The sequence below is a fragment of the Crinia signifera genome, chromosome 9 (assembly GCF_055691185.1).
Source record: "Crinia signifera chromosome 9, ASM5569118v1, whole genome shotgun sequence".
Taxonomy (NCBI): Eukaryota; Metazoa; Chordata; class Amphibia; order Anura; family Myobatrachidae; genus Crinia; species Crinia signifera.
The window spans coordinates 26,538,221-26,552,581 of NC_139225.1; the positions used below are offsets into that span (position 1 = coordinate 26,538,221).

Below are 14,361 nucleotides of genomic sequence, written 5' to 3' on the forward strand. Positions count from 1 at the left end.
TAAGGAGAGCATCTAGCCAAGGAGAGGATCTGTACAAGAAAAGGTTCTGGGCAAGGAAAGCATCTGTGCAATGAGAGCAGCTGGGTGGGGTGAGGAACTGGGCAAGGAGAGAATCTGGGCAAGGACAGGAGCTGGGCAAGCAGAGGAGATGGTTAAAGAGAGGAGCTGTGCAAGGAGAGGATCTGCCAAAGGAGAGGATCTGCACAAGGAGGAGAGCTGGGTGGGGTTAGGAGCTTGGTAAGAAGAGAATCTGGGCAATGTGCGTGTGCTTCTTGCTAAGAAATGCTCCCCATGCATTTCTTTCTTTGCTGTCTGGTGCATGGCCATTTCCACTCCACTATGGAATTAGAATCTTGCAGAAGCTCCCAGCTGGTGGTCTCTGGGCCTAATCCCCTCTCATAATGAGACACACATTGCATTTTATAGTATCACTCCACCCAATAGAAACCAATTATTTTAGGTGATTACTGATGCTCACAAATTAGGCTCAATCTGTAAGTTTAATGATAACATGGAACCTCCTGATTCCTCCACTTCTACTGAACCATAGATATCATGAAGGTGACTAGAACAGACAGATAAGGACGATCGAATAGCACATCCCCCACATTTTGCTTCTATATGTAGTTGTAAATACTGACATGGGTGCATGTCTATTGAGCAGTTATGATTACCCGGTTCCCCCGTGGTCCAGTCACACCCTTTGCTCCATCAGGTCCACGGTTTCCCTTCAAGAACAAAAACAAAAATTAATATATAATATGACTATAGCAGGACAACAACATAGAGCTGAGGACACAAACATTGATATGAAACATGAACAGCAGGTCTACACTTTTAGTGGGGTGGAAAGTCGCACAACGATCTAACTCCTCCAGACTGATTCATGGAAAGGGGTCCTTCTTCTGGAAGTCCATAATACATGTCTACACCGAGGACCTCTGCTGGAGATGTTGAGTAATTATTATAGCAGCCCAGAAGGAGAGGAGCCAGATCCTGATTACACAAGGCCACGGACATACAATGTAATCCAATATACCCCAACCCCCGATTCCCTATTTCAAGGTGGAAAACTCTTTCGTAACAAGAGTGATTCAAAAAACGTTCAACCATCTAAACCATGTCACCAGGGCTACAATGGACTAACCTTGGGCCCCTCACTGCCATTTTGACCATGGGGCCCCTTTTGTCCTTCATCCCCCTATATGGTAGAGAAAAATAAAAGGTTAGTGTCTATATCTATAACACGTAAATGATACAGCACTGTAAATATCATATGGAATTAAGACAAAGATCTTCCATGAACTGCAATTATTTGTGGCCAGAACCACCATCTGTGGTCACTACAAGGTGATCCCGCGCAGAGCAGCTCCCCGAGAGCAAGGAGGTCCACAAATTTCTCCTCAATTGTAGGTGAATAGATTTTATATAAGAAGGACCTTTACTGTGTAATAAGCTATGGCAGTGGTTCCCAAAACATCACGTGACATCAGCGCCCCGCCCCCAATTTGGCAAAAAAACCGTGCTTCCCGCCCAGCAAATAGCGATACAAGCTCCCAGCCGCCGCTGCCCAGACCCCTGCCACCCGCTGCTGCAGCCACTCCCCCGGGGGATTCTAGGAGCCCACCCCCATTGGGGTGGGCTCCTAGAATCCTTGGTCCCCTGGCAACTGCCTATTAAGCCAAATGGGAAAGACGGCACTGTACGCATCCTAGCGAGCCAGTCTGAATTGGGCTCATAGTATAATACCATTTATTAAGTATAAATTAAGGATAAAATGAATATAAGATATGGACAATAAACACCTTTATTGTCCATATTGTTTATTCCTTTTCTCTGCTTAAAGGTATGACCAGCGCTCGGGCAATATATTATGTACTATTGACAGCAGATGACCTGTGTGATGTCACATAAATGTTTAAATGAATCAATGTTCTCTTGAGGCAAAAGTGGGGTGAATTGCAGTCTTTATTTGTATAGCACAGCACACACAGGATGGTGGTGTGTGTCTCCTGCCGTTCCCGGCCGGGAAGGCAGAAGGAAGGGTTCAGCGGCTGGCTGATGTGCTCCCTTCCCTTGTGGATGATGCTGCTGGGGTGGGGAGAATAGCTGGGGGTCGGGCGTGGGAAGGTGGTGGAGAGGAAGGTGGTGGTCTGGAAGCTCTGGGTATGGGCGCACCCCAGATGTGTTCCGAACCAGGTGGGCGTGTGGAAAGTCACCAGTGTCCAAGATGATGAACGGATGTCAGCGGGAGGGTCAAGGGAGGTGTCAGGGTGTCACCAGAGGCTAGCGTCCCATGCACCTCTGGCGGTGCACCGTGCACGTACCTGATACCCGGAAACCTTCTTTCTTCTGGACGTTCCCTTGTAGTCAGCCACGGCCAAAGGACTGCACCGGCGTGTGCGGTGGGAGAAGACGCCGGCTGTCCAACCACGCCGCTTCAACACACGCCGTCTACACTTCCGGGTTTAGCGGAGTTCGCGTCACCGGCTGAGGAGGCGGGTGGAGTAGAGGCTTGGGTTTGCAAGTTTGGTGAGTGGTGGGCGTGTTGAACCAGCGCGTTTCTGCCCTATTGGGCCTTTCTCAAGGATCCTTAAGAAAGGCCCAATAGGGCAGAAACGCGTTGGGGCCAACTCGACCTAGCTGCCGGACAAATTTGGGTTTGAGCGCCACTATCTACCACCAGTATTGCAATATTCCTGTTCTCTGTTATTTTATGTAGACTTAATAAGAGGTGGAGAAGAGGAGACGTCCGTCCGCTGAATGGGAACCATCCGCTATTGAGCGCCGGAGGAGGCAACGCATCCTTTTTTTTTTTGTTATACAAACTTATTTAATATTTCTTTCTGAAATCTCAGTAACAAACTTTTGGCCGAGGGGACTCATGAAAACAATTCTGATACTTTACGGTGCCGTGATTCAAGAAAAGTTTTGGAACCACTGATCCATAGCAAAAATATGGCAGCATGCGGAGACCAACTGATAAATTAAATTTCGGTAAACAGCGTATATCAGAAAACCACTGTCGCAAATGAATAATGAAACCTACAATGGATCCGGGGAAGCCCGTAAGTCCTTTCGGTCCAGGGAACCCTAGAAAGCCAGGTTGTCCTTGGTTACCGGGAGACCCAGTAGTGCCAGTGGGTCCAGTAGATCCCTAACAGGAAGAAATCAGACATAAGCAAATCTGCTGTTCGGAGGGAAGAGTTAGGGACCAATCATCATGCATCTCTGCAGGGGTGGGGTGATCGATAACACATACACCACCCACTAAGGTTTCAAACTGTACCTTCTCCCCTTTGACACCCGGATCACCTTTCTCCCCATCCACCGCGGTCCGACCCTGGGAAGATAATCAGAGACCTATCATTAGATGAGTGTTGTGGATTGCAAAGTTTTAAAACATTTATTAAGTGCCTTTTATTGTAATGTGTGGGCTGCATGCAGAAGCAGCCAGTATTTCCCCTATATGCAAATATAGTACACGTAGGTTCTCCCCTTGTATTGCAACACAGCGGGGGAAATTTAATAAGTTGGGAGTTCTATATCACATGGGGTGTTGCTATGGGTAACCAATCAGTTACTATCTATTATCTTCTAGAAGAATAAATAAGAAGTAGATTCTGATTGGTTGCCCGTAGCAACCTCTTTGCAGACCTGGAGGCGGCACTGCGAAAATAAGCAGGAAAATGTTGTGGCTTCCAGTTTCCAAATATTTGCCCATGCGCAGTAGACAGATCAGCAGGAATATGGTGCGGGCCGAGACTTCCGTAACTGGCCCTGGCTGTACAGGGGCCCCCACCTCTCCTAAACTGCCCCTGATTACAGTACTTGCAGTGTTCTCTGCATTGGGTGACAGGTAGACAGCAGTACTGTTATATACTAGTCCTCCTACCCAGGGCCGGCTCTACCATTAGGCAGCTTTACGTAGAGCTGCCTAGGGCACCGGGATCTGGGGGGGGGGGGCACCAAGTCTGTAAATCGAAAAATCAACAATGTCTATAAGGATCCTTGTTGTACTAGATGGCGACTAAGACCTCACCTCCATACTTTCCTTTGAGACATACGTCCCTACTTTGCTGCCGCCTCCTCCTTGTACTCTGTTGTGGGTGGCAAAGGGGAGGGTGCCGAGGGCCTCCAAGTAAAACAGGAGACTTGCCCACCTTCCTGGGGAGGCTGGGAGGACCATACGATTTTTTGAGGACTCTCTGCCATTCCAAAATGTTAGGCATGTATGCCTTAAGAGGTTGGAAAGTGTGTAGGCAACTAATCTTTTCATGGATTTGACCTGCCCTGTCTTTGGTTATACACGGAGCGCTCTTTTGTTCATTCCACCACTCTGTGCCATTTCTGTCCTATCAAGGTTTTCACTGGATGTTTACCTTTAGGTTGTGATGAACTTAGCTGCACAGTGTATTTAATTGTGCATTAATATTGTTAACAAACCCTTTTTGCTTCTGCTGTCTCGCCCAGCAACCGCACCATGGATGAAGTGGTACCTCCCTGAGCCTCACAGCCACATCATGGGAGAAGCAGCCACACCGTGGAGGAAGCAGTTAAGTTCCTCCTATTTCTGCACAGGGCTCACAAGTACTTTCCTCAAGCCAGGCAGCGATGTGGTACAGAGCCAGAGCCCCTTAGCAACGAGCATGTTACCCCCCTTGGCAATGAGCATGTAACTCCCCCTAGCAATGAGCATATAATCCCCCTTAGCAACAAGAATGAAACCACTGGCACTGAGCAAGAAACCTCTGGCAAAAACCATGTAACCCCTGGCATGCAAGATCTCTGGCAATGAGCATGTAACCCATGACAATGAGCAAGTATGTACAGTAAGTGGCACTTATGTGGCATAATATGTACAGGGCATTATGGTATGTCGTATAACGTGTTATGGAGTGGTATAACTTGTAAAGGGCATTATTGTGTGTAGCATTGTGGTGTTTGGTATAATCTGTAATGGGCATTATGGAGTGTGGCATAATGTCTAAGAGGCATTATGGTGTGGTATAACTTGTAATGGGCATTACAGTGTGTAACATAATGTATAATGGGCATTATGATGTGTGGCATAATATGTAATGAGCATTTGGTGTGTGGCATAATGTGTAAAGGTCATTACAATGTAAATATTTGCGTCGCGCCTTCAGTCATTACCCAGTAGGTGTTGATAGACACGTCCCTCCAATGGTGCACCCCCTAATAAAATGGGCTGCGCACGCCTATGCCTGTATACCAGGGCTGGGCAACACCGGCCCTCCAGATGTTAATGAACTACACATCCCAGGATGCTTTGCATTAGTTTTGCTATGTGGCCATGCTGAAACTGATGCAAGGCATGCTGGGATGTGTAGTTCATCAACATCTGGAGGGCCGGTGTTGCCCAGCCCTGCTGTATACAGTCTTACACCAGCTTCCTGTAAGCCTATGTGGTTTTCCTGGCTAAATGTCTATCAAATCCCATGTTAGTGCAGTGCTGTACAGTGCTATGTGATTACATGAAGGATCCTGAGCTGTATGGTGGAATGCGCGATATATACGCTGTATATACCTTATCTCCTGGCTGCCCGTTTATGCCAGGCCATCCAATCAATCCCTGCAACAAAGATTCACAGCAAAGTTAGTTTCTGGTGTGGGTGGTAACATTTGCAAAGACATTTCCCACCTCAAATCAGGCACATCACACCACACTGCACACATCATGCTGGTCACATTCCACTAGGCACGTCACACTGCATACATCACACAATGCACCTTACACTGCTCACATAACACTAGGGCAATTCTTCAAGTTTGTCCGCTCCCTGGCCGCTTCCTGTACAGGGATCCACAAGTCGAATCATTTGCCCCCGCACCCAAGGCTGCAAATGGATGTTTATCCTAAACCTACATTCGCATGCATGCTGGGAAATCGGCGTGCTTCGGGGGATGGGGGGTGCATTCTTGTGGGTGGGTGGCGTTTAGATGACCCACAAAGCTGCTTTGCAGCTTTTCATGTCAACCAGAATGAGGTCCTAGGCACATCACACTGCACACACCGCAATGGGCACATCACACTGCACACACCGCAATGGGCACATCACACTGCGCACACCGCAATGGGCACATCACACTGCGCACACCGCAATGGGCACATCACACTGCACACACCACAATGGGCACATCACACTGCGCACACCACAATGGGCACATCACACTGCGCACACCACAATGGGCACATCACACTGCGCACACCACAGTGGGCACATCACACTGCACACACCAAAATGAGCACATCACACTGCACACACCACAGTGGGCACATCACACTGCGCACACCACAGTGGGCACATCACACTGCACACACCGCAATGGGCACATCACACTGCACACACCACAATGGGCACATCACACTGCACACACCACAATGGGCACATCACACTGCGCACACCACAGTGGGCACATCACACTGCGCACACCGCAATGGGCACATCACACTGCACACACCGCAATGGGCACATCACACTGCACACAACACAATGGGCACATCACACTGCGCACACCACAATGGGCACATCACACTGCGCACACCACAATGGGCACATCACACTGCGCACACCACAATGGGCACATCACACTGCGCACACCACAGTGGGCACATCACACTGCACACACCACAATGGGCACATCACACTGCGCACACCACAGTGGGCACATCACACTGCACACACCGCAATGGGCACATCACACTGCACACACCGCAATGGGCACATCACACTGCACACACCGCAATGGGCACATCACACTGCACACAACACAATGGGCACATCACACTGCGCACACCACAATGGGCACATCACACTGCGCACACCACAATGGGCACATCACACTGCGCACACCACAGTGGGCACATCACACTGCGCACACCACAATGGGCACATCACACTGCACACACCACAGTGGGCACATCACACTGCGCACACCACAGTGGGCACATCACACTGCACACACCACAGTGGGCACATCACACTGCACACACCACAGTGGGCACATCACACTGCACACACCACAATGGGCACATCACACTGCACACACCGCAGTGGGCACATCACACTGCACACACCGCAGTGGGCACATCACACTGCACACACCACAGTGGGCACATCACACTGCACACACCGCAATGGGCAAATCACACTGCACACACCACAGTGGGCACATCACACTGCGCACACCACAATGGGCACATCACACTGCACACACAGCAGTGGGCACATCACACTGCACACACCACAGTGGGCACATCACACTGCGCACACCACAGTGGGCACATCACACTGCACACACCACAGTGGGCACATCACACTGCACACACCACAGTGGGCACATCACACTGCACACACCACAGTGGGCACATCACACTGCACACACCACAGTGGGCACATCACACTGCACACACCACAGTGGGCACATCACACTGCACACACCACAGTGGGCACATCACAGTGCACACACACACCACAGTGGGCTCATCACACTGCACACACCACAATGGGCACATCACACTGCACACACCACAGTGGGCACATCACACTGCACACACCACAATGGGCACATCACACTGCACACACCACAGTGGGCACATCACACTGCACACACCACAGTGGGCACATCACACTGCACACACCACAGTGGGCACATCACACTGCACACACTCACTTTAGAAAAGATAAAACATTAGAACTTACCATAGGCCCCTCCGGCCCCCTCTCCCCGCGTAATCCCGGAGGTCCCACTTCTCCCTGTAATAAGAACATGGCTGTCAGACTACTGGAAACGTGAAAGCTATCAATATATATATGCAGAGATGGGTCATCTGGCATAATTAGTGATCCCTACCATCTCTCCTTTCTGACCCGGTGGCCCGTCGGCTCCCCTCATTCCCTACAAGAAATCAATGTAGAAATGAGCTGCAGAATGACACAATTAGCGCACTGTGAGCCTGACTCAGAGACGCAATGCTGATGTTTGACCATACTTGCCTTCTTTTGAAAACTAGTTTCAGGGAGATTATAGTTGGTAATAGAACTTTGCACAGCGCCCTATTGAGGGGGCGTGTGATGCTTCACCCAAAGGGTGTGGCTAGTTCCATATATGGAGAGATTGTGAAAAGAGATTGGGAATGTGGCACCTAGAAGCATGGGTGTGCTGCTACATCTGAGAGGAATCTTTTAATATTACTTATATCCAAATGTAGATGAGCCCCAAAGCAGTTAGTAAGAGATACTATACTTGGTAAAGTGCTGGGAAATGGTGCTGATGATTCAATGTAAATGTATCTGTCTCCCATTCCTTTTTCAGCCAAAAATGTAACAGTGTAATGTGGGCTAGGTGAAATGAGGGAGATTGCTGGACTAATGAGTGAGAGAGGGAGATTGCTGTTATTTCAGGGAGTCTCCTGCAGACTGCAGGAGGGGAGGTAACTATGATGTAACAGTGTAATGTGGGCTAGGTGACATGAGGGAGATTGTTAGACTAATGAGGGAGAGAGGGAGATTGCTGTTATTTCAGGGAGTCTCCTGCAGAATGCAGGAGGGGAGGTAACTATGATGTAACAGTGTAATGTGGGCTAGGTGACATGAGGGAGATTGGTAGACTAATGAGGGAGAGAGGGAGATTGCTGCTATTTCAGGGAGTCTCCTGCAGAATGCAGGAGGGGAGGTAACTATCATGTAACAGTGTAATGTGGGCTAGGTGACATGAGGGAGATTGCTAGACTAATGAGGGAGAGAGGGAGATTGCTGTTATTTCAGGGAGTCTCCTGCAGAATGCAGGAGGGGAGGTAACTATCATGTAACAGTGTAATGTGGGCTAGGTGACATGAGGGAGATTGCTGGACTAATGAGGGAGAGAGGGAGATTGCTGCTATTTCAGGGAGTCTCCTGCAGAATGCAGGAAGATAGGTAACTATGTGTTTGACTCTATATTTTGCTCCTGCATATGCATATATGACCCCCTGCATATGTACTGAGATGGTCCTGCAACACCAATACAGTGAGCGACAGATCATTTGTGGGCAGTGCTAAGGGGCTGGCCACTCAAACGCAGGCGTGCTACATCCTTATGGGATTTACCTTTGACACTCCTTTACGGGTTGTAATCAGTCTGATTCTGTTGGTCATGGCGACTACTTGGATATCAGCTCTATGCTGATCAGTGGATCTTATTTAACTGGACTATCTGAAAGATCTGCCAGCACAGCACATCACAAAATTCAACAGATCAGCAAGTATAGTGTGCATGCAATTTGTAAGACCTGCCAGCCTGTCTCAATACTCCAGCTCATCTGTTCTATATAGAAAACCTGTTAACTGCAAGCCTTGCTTCACAGTGCAAATTATGTGTGCTAACTGGAAGATCAGGAAAACTATTACCAGTCAGCATTTCTCTACTGTGTAAATGATCAAGCCCATCACTGCACTACACTTATCTGTGCTATTTAGAAAACCTGCTTGCATACTCCTCAGTGTAGATTTGCAGTGCTATTCTGAAGATCCAGTTAGCTACTTTCTATATATAATTTTAGAATTTAGCAGATATTCGTAACAATCTCTCAGTGTATAGGGCCCTTTACTCAGAATGTCAACTATCCACCAATCTGCCTCCAGTGTTTGCAACTATGTTCACAAGTAATGAATCTCAGAAACATCCATTGGGTCTCAAAACAAATCCTGGCACCATATTTTCACACGGTCGCTGCGTACTAGATTGCATTTACGACGTCTCTGAATCAGGCCCTGTAGTCGAACTGTAAGATATATAAGGTCGCTGGAGAACAACTGAGATTTGGCTTTTAAACTATTACAGCATTAAGTATAGAACCTTGTGGTTTCCCGAAACGTCCAGGCTATTGCTTAACCCCATTAGTGTCTGACTCTAAGGGGCTCAGTATAACATTATTACCTGGGGTCCTCTCAGTCCAGGCAATCCACACAACCCTTCTATTCCTGGTGGGCCCTATGAAAAACCAGATCAAAAGTGAAATCAATGTATTGGGGACAAAGTTATATTACTGTATTGGGGACATAGGTTTATCCAGGGGAGGCTCCGGAGGGAGGACTGCAGCACAGTTAAAAATTGAAATAGGGGAGCCACACCCACTGCCACCAACTGCCATTCCAAACTGACTTACTGGCAGTGGGTGTGGCTCTCCTATTTGAATTTGAACTGTGCTGCAGGGGGATACAGTCACTAGGTCTACAATAATTGGGTCTACAAGCATTAGGTCGACACCACTTGGTCGACATGACTGAAGGTCGACATGCAGGAAAGTCGACAGGTCATTAGGTCGACACAAGCATTAGGTCGACATGGGGAAGATCGACCATCAAAAGGTCAACATGGTGTTTTTCACTTTTTTTTTAGCCGACATGTGCCAACTACCATCCACTAGGGCATGGTGGGAGAATAAAATAGTGTGCCGAGCATAGAGAGGCACCGTGACCGAAGCATGGCGAGTGCATCGAGCCATGCGAGGGGACGCGGTGCTACGTTTCAGTGTCCATGTCGACTGTGTCGAAATTCAACCAATGATTTATACCCGCTGCAGCCCCTCAACTGAATCCGCCACTGGTTATATCATATGTTATGTCTGTTGTTCCCTTTTATATGCACACCACTATGGCTGCTCACACATGTAAGCTAACAGAGCAGGGTCTCACGCCACAGGCTCTTATGTGCGTTCTTTGATTCTAATATTACAGGTAGTTGGGATCTGTTTGCAATTTGTTCTGTGGCCACATGATGGAGTTTGGCCTCCCTCATCAAACCAATGGCCAGTTACTTACCCGAGGGCCTGTGTGGCCGGCGACTCCGGGAGGTCCTGGATCCCCCTTATCATGTGAAAGACAAAACGGAGTTAAATAAAAGGTTCGGAAACAATGATCCAATTGGATCACAAAATCAGGAGAGAAGGGAATGTCATTGGTGTAAATGCAATCACAGGCCACAGAGCGGCTTCTGTGCTACGGATACAGATCTGTCACTACAGTTACACAAAAACCACTTGGAGCACCAGTCTGATGTTCCCTACACGGCTGATCCCTACAAGCTGCAGCTATGTCAGCGGTTTTAACATCCAGTCCTTACGTATGCCCAACAGGTCATGTTTTCTGTATTTATGTCTGGGGAGGCAGGTGGGATAATTACAGACCCCGCTAAATAGATCCCCCCCCCCCCCCATGATTAAAGACATCTACAAAACATGGCCTGTTGGTGGCAATTGTGGACTGAAGTGGCGAGCCACTGCTCTAAGCAAGTAATGTCTATCTAGTTTATATACCATCCAGTATACAGTAGATATAGTGACAAGGAATCACATACACTGGGTAAGATGAAGTCTCTGCTCTCTGTCTTTATTTTGTAGCAGGTTTACAGCATACCAGGTAACCAGCATAGACAAAAGATGGTTACAGCATTGCAGCATACAGGTTTCAAAGTATAGTACAAACTGCTCCCTACAGTAGCCCTCATCTGGCCTATAACCTGGGCAGCTGTTCCTTCATCAGGAGCCCTGACCATCTGCCCTGGAAACACTTATATCAGGAAAGCACAGGTACTGCTAATCAGCCCAACCCTGATCACATCAGTATCCCTGCTGCTGCTCTAAAACCTGGACCGGATCCTCCACATTAACTTCATGTGGAACTTAAGTATGCAGTCCCTGCCACCATATATACAATAATCCACTGCATGCACCATTGATCTTTCTGTAATAAGATCTAGCACCCACCTGGGATCCGTTCACCCCTTGGCTTCCTACGTAGCCCGTAAGTCCTTGTTCACCCTTGGTGTGGCAGAGAGACAGGGTAGAATATGTTACTATCATCACAGAGTTCAGGCTGGTATAAGTGCTTGGAGCAAGGGCACTTATTGGAACTCAGTCTGAGAGCACAGAAGGATATAAGGACTCGTGGCAATCTAATTGGACAACAATATCTGCGTTATACCCCCAAATGCAGTGATACGCTTGTACTCACCTCTGGACCTGGGGGGCCCTGTGGCCCAGGAATGCCCATCTCTCCCTGCACAGATAAAGTACACTGATTTTGACAAGGTCATAGGGCACAAAGAATAATAATACACATATAAAATGCAAAATCCTGAATAAATATATACTAATTATGTATATTTCAAGATGCAGGTATCACAGACCAACAACTTGTGTTGTTGGTCTGTGGGTGGATATTGTATGTATGTAGAAACACTAGGCATGCATTTTCCATTTTAATGTGGTGCAGTGCCTTCCAAAACCACTAGGTGGTGCTGTTCGTTTACTAAAGCATCAAAATACAGTCTATGGCTATGCAATATAACAAGCAACAACAGCAGCCAGCAGTCTTACAATTGCTCCCGGAAGTCCTTGATTGCCCTGGGATCCTTTCATGCCCAGCTGGCCCTGGAAAGAAAAATATCCAATTACATAATAAATTTCTTGATAACTTATAATATTCTTATGTATAATAAGTAGTAGAACACTATACCATGTTTTGCAGAGAATGGCTGATAACAGAGAACAGCCGCTTGCACTTTGTTGAACTATACCTATTAATACAGTATTATCTGAAGAACTACAGGGTACTTGTTTCCTAGCACGGCGCCCAGATTTTCTTTGTACGGCCCTGTAGGGAAATCGCATCGCAAGGCCCATTATAGCGGCATGCGATGCGATGCAATTTTTTCATGTATTTTTTTTTTACTCATTGTACACCACTATATCGCATTGCATTGCATGTCCCGCAAAATCGCATGCGATTTTATAGGGTGTGCGATTCCATGACATTAGGTATACTATAATATGATTGTATGTCCCAAAAATAGACTTAACGCACCACTATCCACACCACCCCGAAGCGTGGTGAGCGCAGCGAGCCCCACGAGGGGCGGTGGAACGCATCCTCCGACTTTTTCATTACCCCACTATCCACATCGGCGTGGAGTTTATTTTATATAGTGTGGCGAGCACAGCGGATTACTTTACATGTATACCGCGTCCCCTCGCCACGCTTCGGGCTCGGTGGCTTGCTGTGCTCTCCACACTATATACCTTGTAAAATGAACTCCACGCCGACGTGGATAGTGGGGTAGTGAAAAATATTGTTTTTAAACACTATAACAATAGTGTTTAAAAACAATATCTTTGAATTTCTTGAGTGACACAGAGGTCCTCAGCTGAGAGCTGCAGGTGACACCTTAATAATTTGACACTGTTTATTTTATTTTATTCTTTCCTCCTCCTATCTGTGGATCGGAGGGCTGTGTGTTTAAATTATCACACAGTATCCTTGACACAGGGGTGGAGGTATTGAATATACCATTGTAGCTATTTTTCTTGGGTAGTGAAAAAGTCGGAGGACGCGTTCCTCTGCCGCTCTCCACGCTTCGGGGTGGCGTGGATAGTGAGGGGGTGCGTTAAACCTATTTTTGGGACATACAATCATAAGATTGTATACCTAATGTCATGGCATCACACACCCTATAAAATCACATGGATCGCATGTGATTTTGCAGCAGATGCGATGGCCCGGGGCTGAGAGAGCAGTGAATAATACCCCTTTTACACCGCCGAAAAATCCGGGTCAGCGGCGGGTCAGACCCGGATCTTCGGCGGTGTAAATCCCTAACGCTGTGTCCCTTTACACGGGACTCTACCTGGGTAGAACACGGCTAGGACCTGGGTAGAGGGCGGTGTAAATGGGAATGCCGGGTCGGATGACCCGGCTCCCATTTACATGAATGGGGAACGTCCAACCTGCGGACCGCAGCGTCCGCACGTTGGACGGGTTGTCAGCTTGACACTGACAGCCGGCGCTGCTGTCTGCTATACCCTGCAGACAGCAGCGGCGGCGGGGGAGGTGAACGGATGCCTGCGTGCGGCATCCATTCACCTCCTGTGCAACGGCGGGGGGTGCGCGCGGTGACTGGGGGTAGCCCAGCAGCTTACCTTAGTGCTGGGCTGCCCCCAGCAGCGTTCCGGTCCGGCGGCGGCGGTGATTGGCGCTTGGAGATGACATCATCCTGTCATCTCCAAGCACCGGGAGGGGAGGGGAGGGGGGTGCGGGCCGGGCTGTCCGCCCAGTGTAAATTGCACTAAACGCCGGGTCGCACCCGGCTTGAACCTGGGTCTAAAAAAGCCGGGTGCGACCCGGCGTTTTGGTGTAAAAGGGGTATAAATTACATAGGAAAATCGCATCAAAGGGGCATTCGATGCGATGTGATGTGATTTCACTACGCAGAATAGCCCACTAAGCAAATAGCTTAGTGGGTGCCCCCACTTATCTGCTAGAAAACAAGTACCAACTACAGTGTATGGGAGCTTCTGCA

General features: G+C 48.2%; 1 protein-coding gene across 1 annotated transcript in view; it reads right to left on the bottom strand.

Annotated features, from left to right (window-relative positions):
- Positions 1-14,361, bottom strand: part of LOC146035271 (uncharacterized) — a 218,041-nt gene that overhangs the window by 40,772 nt on the left and 162,908 nt on the right. The window contains exons 17-28 of the mRNA XM_083158626.1: positions 12,383-12,436; positions 12,018-12,062; positions 11,771-11,824; positions 10,827-10,871; positions 9,943-9,996; positions 7,879-7,923; positions 7,728-7,781; positions 5,552-5,596; positions 3,290-3,343; positions 3,050-3,157; positions 1,148-1,201; positions 675-728 (exon numbers count right to left, since the gene is read on the bottom strand). Coding sequence (XP_083014752.1) covers positions 675-728; positions 1,148-1,201; positions 3,050-3,157; positions 3,290-3,343; positions 5,552-5,596; positions 7,728-7,781; positions 7,879-7,923; positions 9,943-9,996; positions 10,827-10,871; positions 11,771-11,824; positions 12,018-12,062; positions 12,383-12,436 — 666 coding nt within the window. The remainder of the gene's footprint in view (positions 1-674; positions 729-1,147; positions 1,202-3,049; positions 3,158-3,289; positions 3,344-5,551; positions 5,597-7,727; positions 7,782-7,878; positions 7,924-9,942; positions 9,997-10,826; positions 10,872-11,770; positions 11,825-12,017; positions 12,063-12,382; positions 12,437-14,361) is intronic.